This window comes from Sciurus vulgaris (genome assembly GCF_902686455.1).
Source record: "Sciurus vulgaris genome assembly, chromosome: 10".
NCBI classification, from domain to species: Eukaryota; Metazoa; Chordata; class Mammalia; order Rodentia; family Sciuridae; genus Sciurus; species Sciurus vulgaris.
The window spans coordinates 120,198,911-120,226,532 of record NC_136470.1 but is presented as its reverse complement, the minus strand read 5'-3'; the positions used below and the strand labels follow the sequence as shown (position 1 = coordinate 120,226,532).

The following is a 27,622-nucleotide window of genomic DNA, read 5'->3' as shown; positions in this document are numbered from 1 at the left end:
GTTGAACACTAGAAGGGACATTTGCCTGAGCTCCCTTGGGAGATATGAAAGAATAAGATAGCAGTGATCAGGGAACTGCTGAGAACAAAAGAATATTTGATGATAAGACCTGTGAAAAACTATTTCTGTCACAGTACCAGACCCAGGATCAAACCATGTGCCCATCCTTTTTTTCCTAATTAAATTATAATTTTTTAGATCTGATTTAGTTTATAATTGTACTGATAGCATTAAGACTACTGTTAAGGGGCTGGGGCTGTAACCCAGTGGTTGAGCACTTTCCTAGCATATGTGAAACCCTGGGTTCAGTCCTCAACACCACAAAAAAATAAATAAATAAAATAAAGGTATGGTGTCCATCTACAACTAAATTATATATAGGTGTATATATATATATATACACATACACACATATATATACAGACTACTGTTAAGGAAATTATTACTGTTACCCTCTGTGTTATTTGTTGACATGTTTTATAATTAATTGATTTCTTACCTGAAGGTTAGCTTACAAGTAGTTTTTAAATTTCTGTGTTTCTGATTTTTAACAATTCATCATGCTGTTTAGATTGATAGAGAATTTAAAGTCCAGAAAGCCTTGTTTTCCATTGGCTTCCCTGTTCCCAAGCCTTTACTTTACTGCAATGAAGCTTCTGTCATTGGAACAGAATTTTACGTGATGGAACATGTACAGGTAAATTAACAATCTTATTTCATTGTTTTTATTTTTAATTATGAAGCCAATTATGATTTATTAGATGAAATTTTATTATAGTATTCATAAATGACAGCCTATTCAACTGTTAATTGGTTAATCAGTTTGCTTTGTAAAGGCTTAAATTTTTGTTTTAATTTGAGCACACATAATGAGGGAGGGTTGGATTAGACCAAGAACAAATTTAATAATTAGGGAATATTGACTTATTCTTAGATCTTCCTCTAGGTGTCAGTAAAGACCTATATATAAATAGCAAATTGTCCTGGAATGGAGGAGTGTGATTCCCCATAGAAAAGATCAAACCAATAAGAACAATAAATTCAAATTATTTTTTATTTTGTTTTTTGTAAAATTAAAGTGAAGAGTAGTTTTGACCTTTACATTCATCTTGGCACATCCTTATATTTCCCTCTGAATGTATACTCTTATATTAAATATGATTCAGAAATGAATGTATTTCTGACATATTCTACAAAGTATTAGTTTTGGTTTCAAGCATTTAAATTACCCATTGTAATTACTTCCACAGGGCCGAATCTTTCGTGACTTTACACTTCCTGGAGTTAGCCCAGCAGAACGCTCAGCCATATATGTGGCTATGATAGAAACATTGGCTCGATTGCATTCTTTGAATTTACAGTCCTTGCAGCTGGAGGGGTATGGTCCAGGTGCTGGGTACTGCAAAAGACAGGTACTGTATCAGCAGAAAGTAGTAGACTACTTTTTAAACTTCCTGGAAATAATAGAGTGTTCATTATTTGTTAAAATAAAAACCTATCATTATATAGTTTTCTGAAACTTTTTTGTTTGCTATTTTTATATCATTCTTCGGATCGACTTTTTTTAGGCTACTGTTTTCAGACTCTTCACTTAATTTGCCAGTATATTTTCTGCCCAGTTTGTTTTCTTTCCTTCTCTCCCCCACTCTCCCTGTCTCCCTCTCTGCACCCCCGCCCCCACAACTTTTCGTGCTGGGGATTGTACCCATGTGCAAACTCATGCTATGCAGGCACTCTACCACTGAGCTAATTTCCAGCCCACTTTTCAACATTTTTTAAATTTTGAGACAGAGTCTCGCTTAGTTTCTCAGGCAGACCTTGAACTTGCAATCCTGTCTGTCTCCTGAATCAGTGGGATTGTTGTGGGAATCAGGCAAGAAGCAACTGAAGGCAGAGTGGGAGAACTCACTTTATTTTATGCCAGCAGGCCGGAGGAGATCAGACTTCTAATTCTCAGTGCGCCTCACTAGCTTTTCACAACATTCATATGCTATATAGTGTTAATAAATTTTCTAGTTCATACCATACATAGTTGTGCACAGGATTTCAAGTGGGAAGCATGTTTTCAGAAGCAGAGTTCAGTAAGGGGAAGAACTGGCTCTTTTACAAGACCTTGGGCCAGAGCCTACACAGGGGTGTTTACACTTCAAAGGAAAGTAGTTAGATTCCAGGGGAAGTCATTTACAATCCAAAAGGAGGGGACAGTGCTAATCAAGTTCCCTGAAGAAGAGCTGATTAGAAAGGGGAGGAGAACTCTCCCTTTCCCAGGCACTAATTCTCAGGACAGTGTTGTTAGTTTATTTTGCATCCAGGCTTGGGTTAGTTACCCATTCCAGGAATACAGGTGTGCACCACCACACCCAGCTATCAGTTTTCCCTTTCTAAGTTGTGCCAGCAGACATTTATTAAGCTTTACTGTGTGTTTAATTCTTGCTGAGTATTGTGTAAAACAAGAGGAATAGTTTCTTCTAAAAAAACCTGTCATTTTTGAGAGACCTATACATGAACCTGTGCATCTCATACACATGAAACTAGAAAATGATATAAAAGAGTATATAATCTAGTAGTAAATTGTTTGGTGCTTACCACAAGAGCCGTGCCAATTCAGAGCCTGGAGATTGGTTAGGTGGGAAAAACTTTCTGATATGTCTTTGGGAAAGACATATCTTGCGGTATTTAAGGAAAGACAAAATTTGGAGTGACAGGTGAAACTTTCAACCAAGGGAAAGCAAGACAGGTGTGTAGGAGGCTGTTTCCCTTTGTATACCAATTTGGGTGTGGGAAAGCTGAGGAGAAGGGGAACTAAGTGTTAGTACTTACTCTATGCCCGGTCCTGTGCCAGATGTGCTGTTGACCTCTTTTTTTAATCTTTGCAATAACTGTAAGACAGAAGTGTTATTACTCCCATTTTGCAAAGGAGGAAATGGAGGCTTACACTAACCAGATAATACCCAAGTAAGTGCCATGGACATAATTTAAACCTAGATTAGTAAGACTCTAAAGATGAAGATCTTTGCTCTATTGTATTAAATTGTACAGAGATACACTGGGAAATAGATAAAAGCAGATACATAATATAGTCCCACTTGTTGGAGGACAAATAATGGATTTGTTTGTTTTCAATCCTAAAAATAGGAAGTATTTGCACTACTCATACCTGTGGTATATTTAGATGACTCTGAGTTTAAGAAAGGTTATTAAAATTGAAAGTCAAAATCTCCTTTCTTCTTCTAGCCTCTGTATTTCCTTTTTCAGGGGCTATTTGTTTCTTGTGCCCTTTCCAGAAATGGTCTATGACTATTTATTTGTATGTGTGTATTTGTGTACATTCTTCCCCCACCCACACACACAGGTTAAAGACTATGCCACATCTCTTGATTCCTAGGCCAGTTTTGTTGTTGTTGTTGTTGTTGTTGTTGTTGTTGTTTGTCATTGTCTGACATAAAGCTAGGTAAGTAAAATGAAGAGAGATAAGAAAGACTTGAGTGTTTAAGGTTTGGGGCTTATATGAATATTTTAACTGACTTGATTTTTCACTTATAGGCATTTATCTCAAGCATTTCAGAGTAATGAAATTTGAGATAAATGAATTTGTTTTAATTTTAGAATTACTCAATCTTCCATTCATCTTTCAGCCCTATCATTTTTATTTATATCTTTAGGTATCCATCTGGTCGAAGCAGTATCAAGCTGCAGCTCATCAGGACATCCCTGCTATGAAGCAGCTGTCTGAGTGGCTAATGAAAAACTTGCCAGATAATGACAATGAGAACAATTTGATTCATGGAGATTTCAAGCTAGATAACATCATTTTCCACCCCAAGGAGGTACTGTAAGCTATGTTTACAATAAGTTGAGTAGTCTCAGTTGAAACACAAGTACTAAATAGCTGCCTCCTAGGGCATCCTCATGGAACCCAGCCCTCCCCCTCTTCCCAACAGCTCAGGATGTATGCACACTCAAAACTTTAAAAAACTATTTCTAGCACAGATAGATACCTACTTTTAAGATGAGTTCTAATCTTAAATGGTATCTGATTTACTACTTAAAAAGGACTTGGAATTTTTTATGTATGTCACTGTTTTCAAAGATATTTTTCATTTACAATTTAAAATATTTGATTTATCCATGTTCTTGCTCTTTCTTCTGTTTCATTTACATGAAGAGGCGAGCACTCTACCAACTGAGCTATCTCCCCACCCCTCTTTGGATTCTTTTTGTCTTATGGCATTAAGAATTTTTAGTTGTTTATTATAAGCTCAGAGAAGACAGAATTCCAGAAGAGTCTTTCAAGGCCTTAGAGGAATTGCATGAGATTAATGTAACCTTGCCCTGTGTAAATGTACACAGTGTACTCTTTAGAAAGAGTACTAACAAATCAAAGATTTATAGTTCCCCGAATCCTGCTTCTTAGAGGAGGATTTTCTGGGTCCATTAATTTTCTCACAATGCTAAATTGTTTTTGGAACAGTAAGAGCTACTGTAAACTTATATGCTATGCTTCTGGGTTTCATATTCCTTCCTTGCAGGAAGAGTACAGGGAAAAAATAGCATTATAAGTTGCACTGCATCGTTTTCATAATTCAAAGTATCCTTTTAAAAATGATCTTATAAGGATATGTGAGCACATTTACCAGCAAGATGGTAAATTTTTCATAGGAAACTTAGTTTGGATATTAGAATTATGTATATATAATTATATGCAGATGCTCCTCAACTTGTAATGGGATTAGATTCTGATAAACCCATTGTAATTTGGAAATATCATAAATTGAAAATTCATTACTACACCTACTCTACTGAACATCATAACTTAGCAACACAGTATGCTGTGGCGTATTGGTTGTTTACCTTCATGATGGCATGGCTGATGGAGAGCTGTGGTCCACTGCCACTGTATAGGACCATAAGAGGGTACTATACTTCATGTCATTAACCCAGGAAAAGATCAAAATTTATGTAGTCATTGAACCATTTCATAAAGTCAGAAAATTCTAAGTCTAACAATCATAAGTAGGGGACCATTTCAGTGTGTGCGTGTGTATGTGTGTGTGTGTGCGCATAACCTTTTGTTAATGGCAGATGAATTTGAGATTCTTATTTTGTTAGCTGTCTACCCTAAGATTAGGAAAATTAAATAGTGCCAGTTTAGTACCTGGAAACTTACAAAAGCTTATACCTTTAAACATCAGGAGCTGCCTGTCTTTGACCAATATTATTTGATTCATTAATGTTTTAGAGCCTATCTTTGACTACTTAGAACCCTTAATATGATCTGTAACAATAGTTGTTTTCTATTCTTAAGCAAGTAAGGAAAAATCCAAATCTAGGTCTCCCAAAAGATTATATATTATTTACTAAGATGTTTAAAGATTGATCTTAATATGCTGAACTAATGGTAAACCATTATAAATATTAAATTGTTTTCCCCTTTTATATTTAACCTCACATTTTAAACCCATCTCTTATAGGCTGAATAGGTATCATCTATCTTCAGATAAGCAAGGAATTCAATTATTTGGGAGAGACATTTGTTTTTAAAAGGAAACAACTGATATTTGTTATTTAGCTGCAGTACTAATTTGTTAATATATATCATCATCTTTTAATTTTTTAGTAGTCAGAAAAATGTCTTCTACTTTATACTCAGCAATCTCATGATTATTAGTTAAATCAAATTTAACCAACTTCTGCCTCCATAACTATTGTAGCTAACTCTTCATAGATATAATCTTTGGTTGGCAAAATCCAAGACAACTTGCATTTATTCATTACTATGTGCTCTGAAATGTGGGATGAAGAGGAAATGCAGCTCTTAATGAGCTCAAACTAGAGATGAAGAGAAAAGATACCCAGGAATTAGCAAGAGAACAGTGTTACCCATGTGCTATCACACAAAGTGAACTGTAAGAGTAATTGAAGAAGGAAAGATAATCACTGTGGACTAACACTAAGAGCTTCTAAACTTTAAAATGCAATTTCAGTTAGTAATTTGTCTTTCTCCTTTTTAAAATTTTCACAGTAGGGAATTAGACTTTTTCCATGAGGCCACTACACAAATTGCTAGATCAGCCTTTGGATTACATGGCAGGTCAAATATATATATGTATATATGTATATATGTACAGGGATATGATCAAAAACTTTTTTTCTACTCAGGTTAAGGATTTTGTCTTTTTTCTCTGGAATCTACATAATAGATGAGAGAGAGAGAGAGAGCACCAGCCAGAGTGCATGCTTGTAAGCGAGAACAAGAGAGAACACCCACTGGTCTATGAGCTCTCTTAAAGCAGTGACTGTGTTTTATATTTATAGAGTAGGTACTTACACGAGATTCTGAATGAATCTATATTGAAAGAGTTGGTTTGGTTCATAGTGAAATTGTACAGATATAATGAAACATATTACATATTTATTACAAAAAAAAATCAGTTTTCGTTAGTCACTAGTTAACTATTCCTATCTCATATATTTACACTTAATTTTCATTCCCTGGCAGTGTGACCTTAAAGCAAATTATGTAAACTCTTTACTGCAGCTGTTATTTTAACTTTCCATTTTGAAATAATTATAAACTCACAAGAAATTGTAAAGCTAGTTGAGTTCCCAGAATGGATCTTACATAAGTGTAGTGTATTATCAAAGCCAGGAAATTGGCACTGCATGCCTTCTCAGTTGGAAAGAAATCCAGGGCTGCTAAGCAGCTAAAATGAAGTAATAAATATGGAGCAATTAGCTGACACCTGGCACATAGCTAATGCTCAATTTATTTCAATTATCCTCTCTTTCCCATTTTCCCCCTTTGTTTTCCTATCCTACTTTTCTAAGAAGCCTGTCAACTTCTATTCTTTGGAAAAATATTAAGTATATGTAAATCTTTCATAGTACATACCAAAAAAAGTAGTTGTAGGGGATAGAACTGTAGGAAACTTAAAATTGTACATTTTTATAAGATTTAAGATTTTTTGTTTTTTAAAGCATCAGCTCATTTTATTTTTATCATTAGAAAATACAAAAAGAAATAAAAACAAGTTCAGATGACAAATCTTCCAGAAATGTCTGATGTAAGCCAGTAAAGAGTTGCTAAAGGGCACAACAAAACAAAAGTGTGTTACTCAGTTTTTCAATCACCAGTAACTTCCAGTTAATTATTTGTAAAATATTGGGAGCATGTTCAAGCAAGTATTTAGTAGTACAACAATGTTGTGGTAGCACCATAATGTTTGAAAAACAATTTTTTTTTACTTTTTTAGATAAGAACTGATAGATAAATGTTTAGTTTGGAGTTTAATATAAAATCTAAATGTTGTCATTTCAACTTGAAAAACAAATATATTTAAATAAAAACAGATAAATTGAAAGCTATTTCACCTGCATTCATTAATTAGTGCTCAAATATATTCAAGATAACAGATGGTTCTTTTGAACCTAGTTCTTCTGAAATCATATGCCTTGCAGACTTATATATTAACTTATAAAGAAAAATGATTTAATATGCAAAACAAAACTTTTAATGAATTTTTTAACTTCCTCATTGTCTCTAAAATGTTAGTGTTAGTTGGAGAAAAGCATAGCTATAAAGCTTAATTTTCTAGCTAGAAAAGATATTGGGATTTGTTTTTTAACCTTTTCACTTTACAGGTATATTTCAAATGCTGCTTAGGAAGTGTTCTTTAGTAGTTGTCTTAGTAGTTGTTCAGTAAGTACTGTAGACTGGATGGCTTAAATCACAAACATGTATTTCTCGTAGTTCTGTAGGCTGGGGAGTCTAAGATCAAGGTGCTGATGGATCCAGTAGCTGGTGAGGGCACTCCTCCAGGTTCGCCAGTAACCTTGGTCTTAAGTCCCCACATGGGAAAGACAAAGAGAGACAGAGAGAGGAAGCAAGTTCTGTCCCTTTCTAATAAGGTCACTAATCCCATTATGAATGTTCCACCCTAATTACCTCCCAGTGGCCCCACCTCCTAATGCCATCCTCTGGGGATTAGAGTTTCAGCATATGAATTTTGGGAGTTCAAAAACATGCAGTCCATAACACTAGAAAGGCAAGGTTTTAAACTCAAACCCACAGACTTCCAGTGCTGCGTAATTCCCTCTGCACTGTCCCATTTCTCATCCACTGGAACTGGCCAGCTTCAGTGATCTAAAACTTAAAACCCTTGTCTTTGATTATGTTCTCTTTCCTTCTACTCTTATTTCTTTACACCTCCTTTGAGAAGCTGCAAATTTGATTGCTCTTACTTTAGAATTTATAAGCAGGCCTTCCATGACTTCACCAGACTTTTTTTTTTTTTTTCCTTTTCTTTCCTTTTTGTGGTACTGGATGAAGGTTGAACCCAGGGACACTCTACACTGAACCACAGTCCCAGCCCTTTATGTTTTTAATTTTGAGACAGGGTCTTGCTCAGTTGCTGAGGCTGGCCTTGAACTTGTGGTCCTCTTGCTTCAGCCTCACAAGTAGATTTATTTGACTTCTTATCCTGCATGAGCACTGTGCAATTATTTAAAAACCAATTTTCTTTATTATTAATTTAATTAATAATTTTTGAACTATGGATGTATGCAGGAAATATAAGAATTACAAAGTTTCCTGACCTTAAGTTACTTATTATTCCAGAATCTTGACTCTCCACAACCTCTAACTCTGAGCTTGGTCATCATATTTTTACTGCTTAATTTTCATCTAGGCTGTAACTTGATCTCTCAAAAAAATATGTGACTTTCTAAACTATGACTTTTCCAATCTTTTGCAGTCCTCACCTTGCTAATCCCACCTAGTCTCCCACTCTCAGTATGTGGTTTGGCCTTCTACTGTACTTATTGTTGTCCCTCCAGTCTGTTTTCAGCACAGTTTTCTTTCTAGGGACACTTGTCCCTTGACATGCTCTTGATATTGTTGAAGACTTTCAGCCTACTACACAGTATCCCCTTCATGCAGACTGATGGGTAACACTTTTCTTAAGCCTCATTGTCAAGAAAAGTTGTCCTCTTAAGGAACTGGTTTACTTATAATCTACATAATCTGTAGATCAACCATTTTATTTTGTCAAAGGGAAAACTCAGAACAAATTTTACTGCCTGCATTAACTATATCTGATTTATGACATTCAATTTTATGTAATCACCTTATTTCTCTAGTGTCAATTTTTATTAAAAATTCTATTATTTTCTGCCTTACCTTTTTAACCTACCATTTGTACTGTAGAATTGCATGTGTTTCTTTTGCTTTGAAAGGTAATAAAATTCTATACTATAAGAAACATACATAGAGAAGTAAATCTCTCTATAGTAGTTAATCAACAAAAGTAAAAGCTTCCCATTGTGCTAAAGTTTCAGAAAACTGTCAGAAATAATTAGTTCTTCTTCAGCAGCAAGAAGGACTAGAGAATGTTTTTCTCACCTGCTGTGAATTATGCCAAGCTGTCTACATCTGAACACAAACAAGTGTAGACAGGATTCTAATAAACTACTGCTAATTGATTTACACTGATACAATTTGCTGAGCCATCAACTTTTCTGACTTGTTTTATAGCTTTGTGTAATTACTCAAAAAATCTTTCAGATATTTTGAAAGTTAACTCCAGAGAAGTCTCCCAATTTTCATTTGAAAAAAAATAAACATTTGTAGCATAAGGAAGTGTCTCATCTTTTCTCTGGATGTTAAGATCATGACAAATAGACTTCTGTAAGAGAAAAATACATCATTGCAGTACAGTTATAGTTGCTTATAAATTACTAGCTAGCACAGTAATTTATAATACAATATAATCACAACAATAAAAAGGTATTATAAAGTCAAGTCACGCAGAGGGAATAATTAATGTTTCCTGTAGTAGTAACTACAAATTTTTGATTGCCTGCTTTATGTCAAACTCTACTTATTCATTGAATAAATACATGTTGGCCACCTACTAAGTGCCATGTACAAATGTACTTTGTTAGGAACTGGGAAACAGAACAGACATGCTACCTGCCCTCATCTAGTGCATCTTTTTATACTAACCTCATGTAAGAGGTATATTTTTTGTGTGTGTATGTGTGGTGCTGGGGATTGAACCCAGGGCCTTGTGCTTGCAAGGCAAGCACTCTATCAACTGAGCTATCTCCCCAGCCCTAAGAGGTGTATTTTATAGCTGAGGGACAATTGAGGATCTGAGATGTTAACTTGTTCAGCTAGTAAATGGTGGAACTAGAATTTGAAAATAGATCTGATGCAAAGCCCGCAGTTTTCCCCAGAGCCACAATGATATGTTTAAGTTTGCCTGAGAAGCATGGGGGTGCAGGCACACACTAAATTATATAAAGGCATGAAGCCCAGTAATTCACACTGTCTAGACATTGCTGTCCCTCCCTGTACCTCTTCCTTTCCCTAAGTCCCTTGCTGTCAGTTGATGCATATCATTTCGAACTTTGAGTATTCATTGTAACTTTTTTCTTTCAATAAAAGTAGAATCATACTATACATATTAATGTGTAAATTGCTTTATTGCCTTGTGTTTATATTGTTCTTGTTCTTAAAGACATTTTCCCTTCATACATGCTGTTATATAATAGAATGAAAAGCTTTGTTTTATAGGTTCCAATTACATAATAATCTTTTTATTATGTTGTTGTATAATAGTAGATTTTGTATTCATAAAAAGTGTCTTTTGTAGATATTATGGTTTTATATCTACAGCATAAAATGATTCTCTTTAAAAAGTATTATTGCCGTAGTGGTGTAAGATTAGTTTCATAGTTAGATTTATCACCAGAGCAAATGCCTAATTATACATGAATTCTTGAATACAGTTAATTATTAGAATTTCTTCTTTACCACAACTCTTCCTGGTTGAGAAGTTTCATCTGTCTTTTCTTATCAGTAGATATCAAGGCTGTGTAAAGTATAATGCAGGACTGCTGGCCAGGGTGCAACCAGAGGACTTGGCTCTACCTGATCAAGGCTAATTCATTTCATTACTTCATAAATGAGATAGATGTGCCACTGGGGGTAAAAACTGTAAACTATAGCTTCATATTGGCTTTTGATGGAAAATATGATTTTAAGTATATTCTATTTCATCTATTTCCTTTTTTTTTTTTTTTTTTTTTTTTTTTTTACAAATTACAGTCTCGAGTTTTAGCAGTTCTGGATTGGGAACTTTCAACCACTGGTCATCCTTTGTCAGATTTAGCTTATCTTTCCCTGTTCTACTTTTGGCCAAGGACAGTTCCAATGGTAAATCGAGGTTCTCATATTCACGAAAGCATAGGTACAAAACATAATGTTGTCTAACTTGCTGTTAATATAAAATTATCTTTATTGTCATCATAACTAAATTATCTTGTAATTTTAGGGGTTTTTTTCTTCTAAATGTTTCTAATTCATTTTATTAATTTTTTATTAATTTAGTATTTCATTTTTAGTAGTTTATGATAAAATATAATCCTTTATGTATGTTCTTTTGGAAATCAATATTTAGAGCATGTTTTGATGTGTGTATTAATGGTTATTGTATTGTCTTACATGTATATGTCATATTGTAACATTTTGAAATATTCACCATTATTTTTTTATTAAAGTTTATATTGTGTGCTATTTGTATAGGAATACCATCAATGGAAGAACTAATTTCAATATATTGCCGCTGCAGGGGAATTAATTCTGTTCTTCCTAATTGGAATTTCTTCCTTGCACTTTCATATTTTAAATTGGCTGGAATAGCACAGGTAATTAATTATTTTAAGTATGTTTCATCATTATTTACTAATGTACTGTTAACAGTATTTTATGGTCTTCAGGATTTGATTTTTTTATCCTTAGACTATTTTGCTTTTCACAATGACCAGCTATCAGTTATGGATAAAATGTAGATGTAGAACTTACAGAATAGCGCTTTAGTGAGGGAAAATTTTGAGTAGAATAATGTTTTGTCACTTTTTTGTATAATAAACTTAAACGAAGGAGGGTGAGAGAGAGAGAGAGAGAGAGACGTAATGTCACAGAAAAGTAGGTAGAAACTGGCCATTTCCTGAATATCCAAAGTGAAAACAAGCTAACCCCTTTTGAGGTTCTTTGCTTTAGACTAAAAAGGCATTAACTAACCAGGACTGATGACAAGGGAAGAATCCCAGTACCTTGCATATGGTAGCCACTTACTGTGTTTTTGAGTGAATAAATGAGTAAAATTTTGCATTTTCTAACAACGGTCATATTTGAGAGTAAATTAAGCATAAATTCAGGTTTTCTGCAATTTTAGTCTAAACAAATGCCTTCTTTATACTTATTCAGTTTCCAGCTACCTGGAACCTTAAGGGTTTTAAGAAATTGAAATGCTTCATCAAAGTAGGATTTAGAGTAAATAAGAGATTTCAGAAACTTTTTTTTTTTTTTTTGTGGTGCTGGGGATCGAACCCAGGGCCTTGTGCTTGCAAGACAAGCACTCTACCAACTGAGCTATCTCCCCAGGCCCTAGAAACTTTTTAAATGAGAAATTAAGGAACAAGAAAAAATTATAGTTAATTTTCCTTTTCCTCAGAGTTCATGCTATCCATGAAATCTCTTCCAAGAAATAGCACATTACATCTCATCTTATAGTCTAACAGTTGATCATATTGAATGAATGGATTTCTCAAAATGTGGTCAGTATCTGTCAGTTTCTATAAATCAGATATCAAACAGACTTTAAATTTAAAATAATTTTCATTTCAAATAAAAAGTCGACATGGGTTATAATTGAATTTAAAATGTCCAATGTAAACCGCATAGTCATAGCCTTAGAAGTGGTCACAGACATTCCATTCTAACTGGAAATATGAAACTGGAAAGATAGAAAAATCATTAACAATGTAATGATTGTTTTATTGTACAAAGAATTACATAAAGAAAATAGTAATGAAATCTAATCACTTGTGTTTGGAGGGAGGGGGTGTTTATTAAGGAGATACAGAAATGGAGAATTATTTTTAAAAAGTAATTAACATTCAACTATCACAGTTCAAAGGAAGCAGTTTTTCCTAAATTAGGGGTCCACAAATGAGATTAAATATTAGAGGTCATCTCATTGCCTTCTCTTTGCTTTTACTGATTTTGATTTCTTTAGATTTATCCTCACTATAAAGAGAAAGCAGTGATCATTAGAGATGTTAATTGCTGGTTTGATGTCTTTGGTAACTGCTGGGATCATTTTCAAGTTTGGTTTGATTATCAGCTACAATTTCCCCTGGATGAGAGTGAATTTTAACTGCATGATACCAGTATGACCTTTTAACTTAGTGGAGTATGATTACTACTCCTACTTGTAAAATTTATGGCATTGATAGACTAATTTACATCTTCTTACTCTGAATTTAATTTCCCACATATCTGAGAAACTTTGGAAAGACTGATTGGATAGTTGAAGGACAGTTTTCAATGAATCTTAATTGCCCTGTGTTAATTTATTTATAGGGAGTATATAGTAGATACCTTTTGGGAAATAATTCATCTGAGGATAGCTTTCTGTTTGCCAATATTGTGCAACCTCTGGCAGAAACTGGATTACAACTCTCAAAAAGGTAAGGAAAACAGATTCCTTCATTAACTCAAATTAGAGACTTAATTAAGTCCGTTTCAGTTAGTTTGTAGAGAGTAGGGAGGCAACATGGAGTATTCATTCATTAACGAATAATTAGTTATGTGAGGTCATGAACTTCTCCCACAGTCAGATATCATGAATTTTTATTCATACACTTCATAAGTGTCTTTGAAACCCATATCTCCATCAGTAAAGCACTTTTTGAAGCATCTCACACACTTTGCCAGTTACACTCCTGTTACTGAATACATGTATAATGCTGTCCCTGGAAGTTTTTGCCTAAGCCACAAATACCTGCAGAATAGCATTAGAATAGTTGGTTTTTCACAATTCATCTTATGGAGAGGTACTTGTGATCTGTACACCGTGATAACCAACTCTGTTGTGTTTTATGTTAACCTTTAAAGGTCTTCTTTATAATACCTTGCAGTCGTATTTGTGTTTTTGTAAAGAATAAGGATTAAATTTGCATTCAGTTTCCTTCTTTTTAGGGACTGACAGATGACTTCAATAAAGATTCAAAACTAGCATTGATTGAGGTCATACTAGGCCTATATTTTTTCCCAAATAGTGCTTTAAGCATTAAAGTTTAATGCTCAAAATAAGGTGATTCTATATTTACCCCATAATATGAAAGACAAAAAGCCAAAGTATGGCAGCTCTTTCTGAGGGATATTTTGGGGGAACTGGAAGGCAGACTTCACATTATCTTCTTCAGAAATATATAACTTTGATTTTGAACATCTTGGTAACATTTTTTTTTTCTTTTTCTCTTCTTTGGTCAAGAACATTCAGTACCTCATTGCCACAGGTTGATACTACCAGACAGTTGTTTGTACAAACTCGAAAAGGCCAGGAAGTTCTTACGAAGGTGAAACATTTCATGAAGCACCATATTCTTCCAGCTGAAAAGGTATTTTATAAACAAAGTCATGTGCTAAAGGACTACTGAATACTTCTGTTATCTTTGCTTATAGGGTTCCATGGTGTCGTTTTCTTTGCCATCAATTCTTACCCAGATTCCCCTCCTCATCTGAGAAATTCCAAGCTCCTTAAATATGACTGGGGGAGAAGCAGGGTGTGGCAATGCATGTCTGTAATCCCAGGGACTCTGTTGTTTGAGGCAGGAGGATGGCAAGTTCAAGGCCAGCCTGGGCAATTTAGCAGACCCTGTTCAAAATAAAATAAAAAGGACCAGGAGTGTGACTCAGTCATAGAGATTCTCTAGGTTCAGTTCCCAGTATCTCTCACACTCACTGTCTCCCCCACCTACACAAACACACACACACACACACACACACACACACACACGTGCGCGCGCATGCTAGAGAGGAATGTACAGGTAGGTAACTCTGCACAATAGAAAGTGATAACAGAATTAGCAGTTGGGAGCCTTAATATATTGAAGTAAAACACTCCTTTGCACACCTTTTCCTATAGCAGTAACATTCAGCTTTTTAAAAAATTATTATTATGGATCCCTTTAAGAATTTAATGAGAACTTCACAAGAGGGTTATACTCAGAAAATTTCACTTATCATTTCAAGCTGCTCACAGATATTACCCATTCTCTCCCCCAAAAGCTACTATTTTAAGGTGTTAAGTTACAGTAAGTTCATGGAGAGTAAATAGGGAGGCAACACAATATAGTCACTCATTCAGTTAACAAATAATTGTTGGGTACATAACGATAAGTCAGAAAGAACAAGATAGACAGGATTTATGCTCCTATGCACTTAAATACTTTTGCAACAAATAAAGACATTAAATAAGTTGACAAAAACTGTGAAGAAAAGATAAAACCTCTTATGAAACAATGGAAGGGAGTGGGGACGTGTGTGGGTAGAACCCTGGTAGAGGAATGTAAGGGCTCCATTCTAGGCCCTCCCTTCCACCAGTTAGGTGGGGTTGTGTTAATTGGCCTTGTGTGGCCTCAGTCTCCTCATCTACTATGTGAATCCATCTGACCAGACATACAGTCAATTCCTATTCTACTTGCCTGTGATTCTGAGAGGTCTAGAGCTAGACTGACAAATCAGATAGGGACAAAAAGACCAACATTCTTTCAACAAAAATGTTCAGAACTGATATGTGCTTGTAGGGCAGTCATGATGGTGTTTTAATTATATGAATATCATATTTTAAAGTAAATATCTGGCTTGAGATGAACATTTCTCATAGAGTGGGATATAGTTTCTTTAATAATACTTAATATGAGGAAATTTCTTTCTAAAATAATCACTACTCATGTCCAGCGATTAAGGTTATCCCTGAATATATTCTGCTTTAGTTAGTATTTGTTCAATTTTGAGTTTTAAAACTCTGAACTTTTGGTTTTAAAAAGAGAATGCAACACTTTTCTTTCAGATGGTGGTCTGAATTTAACATTTTCTTCCCTTCCCACAAATGGAAGACTGTTGAATTAACAATAATAAGAAGTTTTTGGAAGCCATACATGGTGGTGCACACCTGTAATCCCAACAATTTGGGAGGCTGAGGCAGGAAGTTGGCAAGTTTGAAACCAGCCTTAGACTTTAAACAACTAAGTGAGACCCTCTCAAACTAAAATAAAAAAGGGCTGGGGATGTAGCTCAGTGGTAAACACCTCTGGATTCAATTCCCAGTAACAAAAAAAATTTTTTCTAGAAAATGGAATAAATCGATAAAAGCATGAATGCAGGAAGGAGACACACCAGACAACTAAAGGTTTTGAAAAGAGAGTGAACATTAGATTTGGAAAGCAGAGTAGATCACAGTCAAGAATAAACCATTACAGTGGAAGCCACATCTCAAAAGAATTTTGAAATAAGAGATGGCTATAGCACAGGTGGTTACCATTTATCCAAAAGGGAGTCCTCTGTGATTGGCTGAGAAGGAGAGTAAGAATGCCAAGAGGAAGAGAAATCCCAATGGTTGATTGAAGAAATTAGCAGATGGGTTGCTTGGGTTGATTGAACTCTCATAACCCTACATAGTTATGGTATTTGCCCCAAACAGCAGACTGCAACAGTATTCTTTAAAAAAGAAGAAGTCAGGTTTTTAACTTGAGGATTAGTGGGCTTAAGCAGGGCTCTCCATGTATTGATTTTTCTATTTTACTTTTGTTTTTGTTTTTGGTGGGGGGTTGGGGGATTGGGTGGAGGCTCCAGTGTGCCTTTCAGCCTCCCTAATTCCTATCTGCTCACTCTAAAATGCAGTCTGTGAGTTGGCTCTTTCATTCATAAATGCATCTAGGCATTCACCTGAAACTGCAGCACTAAAGAGCTGCAGTTCAGGTAGTCATGCAGTGATACTCCACTGACATTATTATCATGAAGCAATTAAAATATATGCAAAGAATTTACAAGAAAATAAAATGTATTATTGGGCTGGGGTTGTTGCTCAGTGACTAGAGCGTTTGCCTAGCATGTATGAGGCACTGGGTTTGATTCTCAGCATCGTATATAAATAAATGAGTAAAATAAAGTCCATCAACAACTATAGGTAGAGTGCTTGCCTTGCAAGGCCCTGAGTTCAATCCCTAGTACCGCGCGAGGTGGGGGGGGGGACACAACTTGTAATCCTATTACTATTTTAATTTTAATCTAGTTATTCTCTGGTGATTTGGACTTGTGTAATTAAATCCGATTCCCCCCCAACCCCACACAGGTTCTGTAAAAATATTTTAGTTGGTAGAATTATTCTAAATGCTACTAATCCCTGAGTATGGGGCATATGCATTTGAAATGATGTTGGAGAAAAGTAGATAGTTTTTTCAAAACGAAAGGGGGGAAATCCTATGTAAAATTCTATCCAATATTATTATAACTGAGTTTTACAAAATTCCAAACAATCATGTTTATAAAATAAGTTTGTATCATAAAACACCAACATTTTAGCAGTATCTTTAGCTACTAAGACCCTCGACTTTATCTTCTTACCTAGTTTTCAAGTTTTTTATAATAAGAAAAAATAAGTTTCACAACTATGCTAATGACCTTTTGAAATTCCTTGAATAGCATAAACTGAAAACATAACTTATCATCTATGAAAAGAGTAAAAATCAGCTCTTCCCATTTAAAATTAATAAGGAATCCTAAAAATAGCATGTAAAACAGAAACCATGAAACTGTCAATTCTTTCTAGTAGACTTAAGTTTAAAGTAAAAATCGTATATTATGAAATTATTTGTAGGCTAAGATTTAAGATTCTGAACTAACATACTCCTCAGTTAGTAGATGAAGAAGTACCAAATTAAAGTTGGGAAGATTGCACACCAAGCATATTTTCTGCTGTTGTCTTTCACCAACATTTTTTTTTTTTTTTTTTTTTTTTTTTGAGTTGGGGTCTTGCTTTAGTGAGATGCTGGTCTCAAAACTCTTTTTTTTTTTTTTTTTTTAAATGTTTTTCTAGTTGTCGATAGACCTTTATTTTTATTTATTTATTTATATGTGGTGCTGAGAATCAAACCCAGGGCCTCACACGTGCCAGGCAAGTGCTCTACCACTGAGCCACAACCCTCAAACTCTTGAGGTCAAGAGATTCTCCTGCATCAGTCCCAAGTAGCTGGGGCTACAGAGGTACATTACAGCTCCTGGCTTATTAAATTATTTTTCACACTTTAAAAACTGAGGACTCTTTTTTTGTAATGAGGTATTTTATTTAATTCTGAGTCACAAATAGATTTTGAGTTCCCTAAATGGATAGATTTTAGAATATGAAGTATTAAATAATGTAAGTTATTAAATAATTACATAAACACTGGATAATTCAATTTTTTAGAACTTTAATATTGGTGTAATTTAATTTCTTAGAATTTTACATCATAGAGAGGTAGTCAGAGATAAGGAAATTATAATATATTTATTACCAAACACAATAGCACTGATTATTTCTATAGCTATATAAGGATTGGAAATACTAAACAACCCTAAACAGGAAATCTTCCAATTTAACTGACTTCCTGACAGAAATGACAATAGCTATTCATCCTGGTGCCTTTGAGAGGACAGACCTTTGCCTTGTTGAGGTTATCACCAAATAAAGCAGGGCTCTAGAGTAGCCATTCTTCAATGCAAAGAACATTTCAGTACATAGCTTATATGAATATCTTTTGTCTGAACAACTTTGGAAAATAATTTGATAATAAGGATAAAGAGTTTTGACAATGCTTATAGACTTTAACCCAGTACCCTACTAGCCTAAGCGTAGATAAAAATAATAGGTACAGAGATACATTAATAGCAGTACATTGCAGAATGCCTGTATAGTCCAATATTTTCATTGTTTTAACTTCTTTCAGTTGCACACACTAGAGGTTTTAATGTTTTATTTCACTAGTTTTTTATAGGTTACTCACATATTTGTTACCTTATTGATTTATTATTCTTTCTGCAACTCAAGTGTTTCTTCTAGAATCAAGTTCCTTAGGGAAAATCTGCTTGCTAAACTTTTGTTTATCTTTCTCTAATCTTTTTTTGGAGTGAGTGGGTAATGATTTTTTTTTTTTTTTTTTTTTATCGGTAATACATTTATTTTGCCCTAATTGTTGAAAGATAGTTTTATTTTATATAGAATTATAGGTTGATAGTTATTTTCTGTCAGCAATTAAAGATATTTTTCCACTGATTTTTTGTTTCATTGTGTCACTGTGGAAGTCAGCTTTCAATCTTGATTTTTTTTTAATATCAGTAATCTCTTTTCCCCTTCCTCTTTTTCCTTTTAAGAGATTTTTCTTTTTCTTTGATGTTCTGTAGTTGTATTGTGCTTTATCTTTGTCTTATTTTCTGAATTGATTTATCAGTTCTAAAAACTTCTTAGAATAATTTTTCCCAAATGTTGCCTCTCTCATTCTTTTCATCTGAGGCTTCAGGAAGACTTATGTTAGAACTTCTCTCTAAATTCATTATATCCCTTAACCACTCATATTTTCCTTCTCTTGAATTTCTGTTCTTCATCCTGAGTAATTTCTTCAGGTCTCTCTTCCATTTTTTTTTTTTTTTTTTTAAGTTGTATGTAGCCTATTTTTTAACCATCCATATAATAACTGTTCTCTAATTTTGGAGTGTCAGAACTGCTCAGGGAGCTCTAAAGAACACAGAAGCCCAGGCTTCTTGAAGTATGGTAAGGCCTATCTTATGCCCCTGTTTTTTCACCAAGTGATACTGACACCACCAAAGTTTGAGAATCCCTGACACAGAGGTTTTTTGTTTTCTTTCTTTCTTTCTTTTTTTTTTTTTGTACCAGGGATTGGTACACTTAACCACTGAGCCACATCCCCAGCATTTTTAATTTTTTTATTTTGAGACAGGGTCTCACCAAGTTGAGGAGGGCCTTACTAAGTCTGGCTTTGACCTTGGAATCCTCCTGAGGGATTACAGGCGTGCACCACTGTACCCAACCCTGCCACAGAGTTTTTAAGCTTAATCACTGAGGTTTTGTTTTTCTCAAGTTGCTTTCATTTTTTTCAAATTTGCCTCGTTGATTCTGATAATCATTTGTCATACTTTTAATGCTTTTGCTTTTGAATACAAATATTTCATATCCTGTGTCTCATCATTACTCTATCTGTAGTCTATGAGAAGTATGAGCTTGTTTTGTTGAATTATTGTTTTTGCTAGTTCTTGTTTGTGGTGGCTTGTGTGCTTGAGTGATTAGTAATTTTTCATAGTGTACTCATGTTCCTTGGAATGTAATTTTATATGAAGGAATTATTAAAGCTTTTGTTTTAAAACACTTTCCTTCAGAAAAGATTTACTTTTGTTTTTGCCAAGTGCTCATGGACACTATCACCAGGAATGTTGTAAACTTACTTTTTGGTTTGAGGTTTTTCCTAAAACCACACAGGACTTGAATTCAGATTCCAAACTTGGGTGAAGGCAGACTAAGTTAGAAGAATCTCTTCTTTCTATTCCACTCAGAACTAAGACCTTTATGTGGGTCTCTATTTCTATGGACTACCTCAGGGGGGTGGGATATTTTTTTTAGTACTGAGGATTAAACCCAGGGGTGCTCTACAACTGAGCTATACCCCTACCCCTTTTTATTTATTTATTTTTTATCTTGAGATAGGATCTTGCTAAGTTGCTGAGGTTGACTTCAAACTTGCAATACTCCTGCCTCCACCTCCAGAGTTGCTGAGATTACAGGTATACTACCACACCAGTCTAGGGATGGGGATTTTTGTGTGTATGGTTTTTTAGATGTATTTTTAAATATATATTTTTTTAAGTTTCACTCACTCAAGCACCCTGGCTTCAGTGGAGGAAAGAGGGAATCTCTGATACTCCCTCTTGCTGTGTGCAGGCACTTGACTTTTTCTCTGGATACCTGCCTATGTGACCCCTTAACACCCAGGGCCTAGGCTAGCATAGATCAGCCTCCATGGCCCAGACAAACATGCTCCAGTCCTCTCTCACATCTGAAGAGTCAGACCTGTTTTTTCCTGGCCTTGAGGGATTTCTTATTTTCCTTCCAGCCCAGCCATGCATTACTAAATATATTTCAAAATTACTTTTAATATTTTACCTAACCTTTTTAGTTGGGTTCTATACCCATCTAGTGTACCATATTTCTGGAAATTAAACACTCAAATCTTGGTTATAAGATTTTTACTATCTAATATTGGGGCAGCATAATTTTGTGAGCAGCAAACCTTTAGAATTTTTGTTATTCTGTATCTGGTTTTAAAAAGATGACTGATTTAATAGCAGCTGCAAAAGTTTCTTCACCCAAAAATGTTTACTTTTGATATTCTTCATTTGTGACATTATTTAATTTGGTTAACTTAAGCCTATAATTTTTTTCTTTTATTATCTTAAGGAGGTATTCGAATACTATGCTCAAAATGAAAATTCAGTAGAGAAGTGGAAACAACCCTTAGTGATTGAGAAACTCAAGGTAAGATAAATAAGAGAATCTTTAATATTAGAAAATGCAAGTGTTTTTGGAGATGTTAGTTTTTGTTGTTATGTCCTTAGAAGATAATCATATCCGTAGTTTTTAAAAGAAAGCTAGAAAGTAGAATCTCTGATACAATAAATTGGGCTGTATATCTTATATGGTATATGATGAAGGTCACTTTTTTAGCTATTCAAATAAAAATGAGATTAAAACTATTATCAGCTATCACTAAACTAAGGTCAAAGTCAGAACAGGGCACTTGGGGGCTCAGGGTATAGGGTGTAGTGTGGTGGTAGAGAGCTTGCCCAGCATGAATAAAACTGTGAGTTCAATCCCCAGAACTGAATTTTTTTTTTTTTTTAAAGTAGGGCGTTTTCTCACATGGGCTTAATTCACCTTTCTCATTTTAAAGTCTTATCAACAACACATGTAAGAAATCCAAACACACAAAATTTTGGCATAATTATGCTCAAATATGGGAGATTTTATAATAGTTTTGATTTAATAAGCTCTAAACAAATTTAGTGTTTTTGTTTTTGTTTTGTGAAGTCTAAGGAAGACTGGAGGAGAAGACATTTCATTAATTGTTAAGAAACTCTTGATTTATAATGAATTACTAACTGCTTGGTTTTATATACTATAGAATACAATGAAAAACTCTGTTAAGTGTTTTAAATCTCAGAAAGCATAAATACCATTATCTTTTTAAAATAAGATCATTTATGTCCTGGTGGATTCTGTTCACTTTGGCATGTTCTTCACCTTGACAGGAAATGGCCAAAGCACAGGGCCTCTGGAACTTGTTTTTGCCAGCTGTGAGCGGTCTGAGCCAGGTGGACTATGCCTTAGTTGCTGAAGAAACAGGAAAATGCTTTTTTGCTCCAGATGTCTTTAACTGCCAAGCACCAGGTTACTAATTAATTCAAAACAGAATTTTCTCTGATACTCTGAGCATTATTTAAAATTTCTAACTTTCATGATAAAGTTTTTCTAGAGTCATTGATTTATAAATTTCACTATAACTTTTATTTTTCATATGCTTTGATTTAAATATAAAAAATGGATTTGAGGTTCTCATCGGACTATTTTTATGTTAAACATCTTTACAGTAAGGGTATTGGTGAAGAAAGGTAGCTACAAAAGGGGACTGATTATTTGAGGATCCTAATTTCCTGACTGGAGATTTGGTATTTCTGTGGCTCTTTAGACTGAATAAAGTTCCAAATCTTTTGATTAACCTCACTATCTCTTCACTCATTCACCAATTATTGATTACCTACTATGTGCCAAGCACTGTTCTAAGCCCTTATGATAGGGAATAAAATATACAATGAACCTTGTCTTTAAGGGTCTAATTCTAATAGAGATAAAAATAAATAATAATGATAATAAATAAATTAAGCAGAAAATCTGAGGATGAAAAGTACTTTAAAACAAAAGCAAATGGCAGGATAAGGGAATTTTGAAATGCTGAAGGACAGGGAGGTTACAGCAGGATAGACCTCATTGAGAAAATGACATTTGATAAAGACAAGTAGAAGGTGATTGATGACTTAGCTATCCTGATATCGGGGGGAAAGTTTTCATAGCAGAAGAAACAAAAAATTCAAAGACCCTAAGGCAAAAGTGTGATTAGGATATTCCAGGAATAACTAAGGAGGCCAGTGTGGCTAGAGGAAGAATAACAGGAGAAGGGATCCAAGAGGAAAGGGCCTCATTTGTTGGGCTTTATTGGGCAGGTAAGGGGTTGTACCTTCAGGAAGAAGAGGAACCTTTGGGGATTTGGAGCAGAGCATTGACAAGATGTAATTTCAAATCAAAAAGAATCACTTTGGTTGCTATGTTGAGAATCGACAAAAGAAGGAAAGATGGGAAACAGGAAGTCTGTTTCAGTAATCCTGATGAAAGAGGATGATGGTTTAGATTGGGGTAGTAGTAGAGGGAGTGGTAAGTGGAAAGATTCTAAATGTATATGTGAATATATTCTAAATAAATATATATACACATAATATATATTTTGTGTGTGTGTGTGTGTGTGTGTGTGTGTGTGTGTGTGTGTGATGCTGGGGATTGAACCCAGGGCCTTGTGCATGTAAGGCACACACTCTATCAACTGAGCTATATCCCAGCCCTCTAAGTGTATTTTGAAAGAAGAACCAGGAGGATTTACTGATTAGCTTTGGATTATCAATGGAGGAGTCAATGATTCCTCCAAGGATATTTGTGAAAAATCAGATGAAGGAAGGAGAGGTAAATGTAGTCTGTAGAAGGTATTTTCAGACCTGAATTTATAAAACTGCTTAAGAAGCTCTGGGAAAATTCATATTCCCAAGCTCTATCCCTACAGATTCAGATTCAGTATATCTAGAGTAGGAATGGAATGTCTCCCCCTGCCTGCCCCAAGTTACTCTGGTTATTCTGATGCTATCAGTCCAGGACTAGCACTTGGTTTGTAATAGGTTGACAGTGTCCCCACACAAGTTAGGTGGCAGTATTGCCTTTTGTACTCATTGTATGGCCTTGAAGCTAAGATTTTCCCCAAGAGTTAAAGCAGTGTTAAGCTGCCAAAAAAGAGGTATATGCAGCTATCTTGGACTTCTGTGAGAAAACATATTCTGAATTTAGCAAAGTGGCTTCATTCTAGTCTTTGTCTCTCTTTTTTTTTTTTTTTTTTGGCACTATTAAGACAGTTCATAGACTTCTGATGATAACAGAGCTTGGCCCTGACATGATTTCTCTTTTCTAAACACTGATCCAAAAATCACTCTACTGCATGTATTCCAATAATGACACTATTATAAATGAAAAGAAATCTTTCCACAAAGTTTGTAAAGAGTTATCCTAATTGGGTAAAGCTATTACAACATACTACATAGGTAGCATGATTTCGTAGAAAGGGAAATTAACTGGTAATCTTCTAATTTAAAATGATTTTATTGCTATTCATGGTAAGAAATATATATTATATTGTGATGCAATATATAACATATGAGTGTACATGTGGGTTCATGGATGGATGGATAAATATTCCTACATGGTACAGGAACAAAAGTTTCATGAAACAGTACTTTTGCTTACTTCATGTAATACATTCAGATATTTCCCAGTAAGTCTAATCTAATGTTTTCTATTTTATTTCTAAAGGAATGATAGCCACATTTTATCAGATTAATTCTCTGATACAGTAATGGCCATAATACGACAAATACGACTCTGAAAGACGTTCTTGCAGATTCAACTGTCTTCTACTATTTTCAATTTAGCCTATGAACTCACTTGTTACTAGATGGTCATGGATTTTTTTCCTAATATTAGAATTTCATAAGTCTATCACTTGTATTATTTAAATGATGTTGAAATTTTCTAATTGGGCAGGGAAATACATGTGCTTTGATCAAGAAATAATTAGCAACTCTACTAAGCAAGTAAAATATAGAAATTAGAAGTAGAAAACAAGGTGTTTTCTTTTTGTGGTGGAGATGTCTTCATGAAGGCCTTGAACATTGTGTTTTAGAGCATTTCCAAAGCAGATAAAGAAGGAAATGTAAGTGTTCTTAATAAGATCAATTTCTACCCATGTTACCTAAATCATTTCCCAGATACCAAAACTATGAAAGTTTATGGGAAACGTGTTCTTCCAATTTGTATATTTACCCTTCAATAAGTCATACAATATTTTATACTGGGATGTTGTTTTCACAGCAATTTTAATCCCAAATCTACTGGAACAGTGGGGAACTGTTGGGATGATTTTTTAAACGGGAAAAAAATTTTCATAGAAATAACTGGGCTTACTTTCCCAATCTATACATGATAATTTTGCCAGATTCTTAGAATAACTGATAATTTTGGAATTTTTAATTCAGTATTTATCTTAGTCTAATTGTAACAAGTAACACTGAATTTAAAACAAGCAAAGAATGCAAACAATGAGTTTCATCTAATTTAACTCAGGACTTCTTTTCTCTCTCATTTAGAAAGAATGTCAACTAATCACTAGGAATTTTGTGCATCTTGGCTCTGTGAGGAATATCTGAACAGAATACAAACATATCTGGAAGAACTTAGATTTAACTTAGTTTTCATAGGCATTTGAGTAACTATCCTTAAACTTGTTGTAAGAGTTGATGCTGAAAAATTCTTCAAAATCTTGAAGAAGAATCTGCACACAAGGAGATGTTTTAGGTAGTACGTTTAGAAATCTGATGGAAGTGGATATTCACAAAGGTATCTTAGAGCATTCTGCTCATGGAAAACAGGAAGCATTGCTTTTTTGGCTGAGGAGATACCACAGTGTAGCATGTACCAAATACTACCATCCAAGGATTGGGAAAGTTATCTACTGCTGCTTTCTAACCAGGGCAGGGATTCTGTCTTTCACATGCTTGAGAGAGGACTTAGTACTTTTCTATGTAGTATGGAATACACGAAAGTAAGAGTTATGTTAGAGATAAAGACAATAATTGCTATGTGAGTTCAGAGGAAGGAGATATTTCAAATGGGTAATTGGAGGTTCTTGCAGAGAAGGGAGATCATAAACAAGAATTTATTTACAGATGATTCATAGACTTTCAGAGAAAAGAGCTGGTCCAAGCAAATGGTGGAAGTTAGAAAGCACAGGGCATGTTCTTCAGTCTTAATTGATTTAGACTATTAGAGCTATGCATTGCTGGGATGAACTGGGGAAGAGTCTGATTCAGAACAAGTCAAATAATATGTACTAAATGCCACATACTTACAACTGTGCATGCCATCATTGCAAATTGTACTTACTGTGTGTTTCAGAATGTTTTTGTTAGCAAATATTTGCTTTTAAAAGATGCATGCCTATATTGTCTACATAAAGTTATGAATTCATATTGGTAAAATTTTAAATGTAAAACAAATGCTTTTTATTCCTATTTGTAGACACAGGGAACATGGAGGTGCTGTACCTCTATGGAAGTGAGGAACAGAAGCAGCAGTGGCTGGAGCCTCTTCTTCAAGGGGACATTACCTCTGCCTTCTGTATGACAGGTAAAGGCAAATCTCCACTCTCCCCCAGTCCTCAGTCATCCTGGAGTTGTTATGGATGAGCTGAAGAAGCATGGGATGTGGTTACCAATGGTCAGAAATGTGAATATGTATGTTTGGGGCTTGGTTTTAAATTTTGCAGTTTTTTATATGCAGAATAAAATTATCCTAACCTTTGGGAGGACACCAGATGATATTTTTCAGCAACCTGCTTTAGCATTAGCAGAAGAGTAAATCTAGTCTCATAATCTTTTAACTTGCATTTCTAAAATTGCTATCTGTGGATATTTAAGATTGTTTTATCCTTATGTGTGAAATATTTATCTTTTTGATAATTTTATATTGATACAAAGTACTCAACTCTCCCATAAATCTGGAAAAATGGAACTTTAACCAGTCCTGAACATATGGCTCAAATTATAAGCATATGAGAAAATAAAACTAGAAAAATGTTAATAAAAATGCTTTTTATACTGTTTGTATATAGGAAACAATAATTAAGATCACTTTAAAGGACAAAATCATTATTTCATGATTGAGTTAAACTGAATTTCTGTTGGCTATATTCAGCAAGGTCTCAATAATAAAATGCAAGATATGTAAGTTGGTGAAAGTATTTCCAATGGAACTTGCAAGGCACAGTTAGAAAGTAAGAAAGTAAGTAATATGGTGGGGAAAACTGGCTTGCCAGAATTTAGTAGATTTCTACCAAGGGAAGTAAAAAACAACATTTTTATCTACTTTTGGTGATTGCCGAAAGGACTAAACGAGTTATATCCTAAGTAATATATATCAGTGAAGAAACCAAGAACACAGTTCAGAATACTGATCCCCTGTGTTCCATATACTTAATTCATTCAGTTTTCCAATGCATATTTATTGAGTACCTACAATGTGTAGGTGAGGGAAGGACCAGGGTGGAATGGGGGAAGGATGGAAAATGATAGAGACAAGGATGCCCACAGTTTATATTCCCTTATTTAAGCCTCTTTTGCAAACTGATATCTGCCTACCTGTAAATTCAAGTTTTGTTTGTTTATAGAGCCTGATGTAGCTTCAAGCGATGCCACAAATATTGCTTGTAGCATCGAGCGAGATGGAGACAGCTATATAATTAATGGCAAGAAATGGTGGAGCAGTGGTGAGTGTTCAGCATAATTTTTTTACTCAAA

General features: G+C 34.5%; 1 protein-coding gene across 2 annotated transcripts in view; it reads left to right on the top strand.

The window, feature by feature from the left end:
• The window catches only part of ACAD11 (acyl-CoA dehydrogenase family member 11), a 78,884-nt gene that overhangs the window by 13,249 nt on the left and 38,013 nt on the right, over window positions 1-27,622 (top strand). For both annotated transcript variants that reach the window (XM_079101283.1, XM_079101282.1), the window contains exons 3-13: window positions 572-697; window positions 1,251-1,412; window positions 3,663-3,827; window positions 11,111-11,252; window positions 11,588-11,709; window positions 13,430-13,536; window positions 14,343-14,469; window positions 21,357-21,434; window positions 22,208-22,346; window positions 26,346-26,453; window positions 27,493-27,591. In XM_079101283.1, coding sequence (XP_078957409.1) covers window positions 572-697; window positions 1,251-1,412; window positions 3,663-3,827; window positions 11,111-11,252; window positions 11,588-11,709; window positions 13,430-13,536; window positions 14,343-14,469; window positions 21,357-21,434; window positions 22,208-22,346; window positions 26,346-26,453; window positions 27,493-27,591 — 1,375 coding nt within the window. The remainder of the gene's footprint in view (window positions 1-571; window positions 698-1,250; window positions 1,413-3,662; window positions 3,828-11,110; window positions 11,253-11,587; window positions 11,710-13,429; window positions 13,537-14,342; window positions 14,470-21,356; window positions 21,435-22,207; window positions 22,347-26,345; window positions 26,454-27,492; window positions 27,592-27,622) is intronic.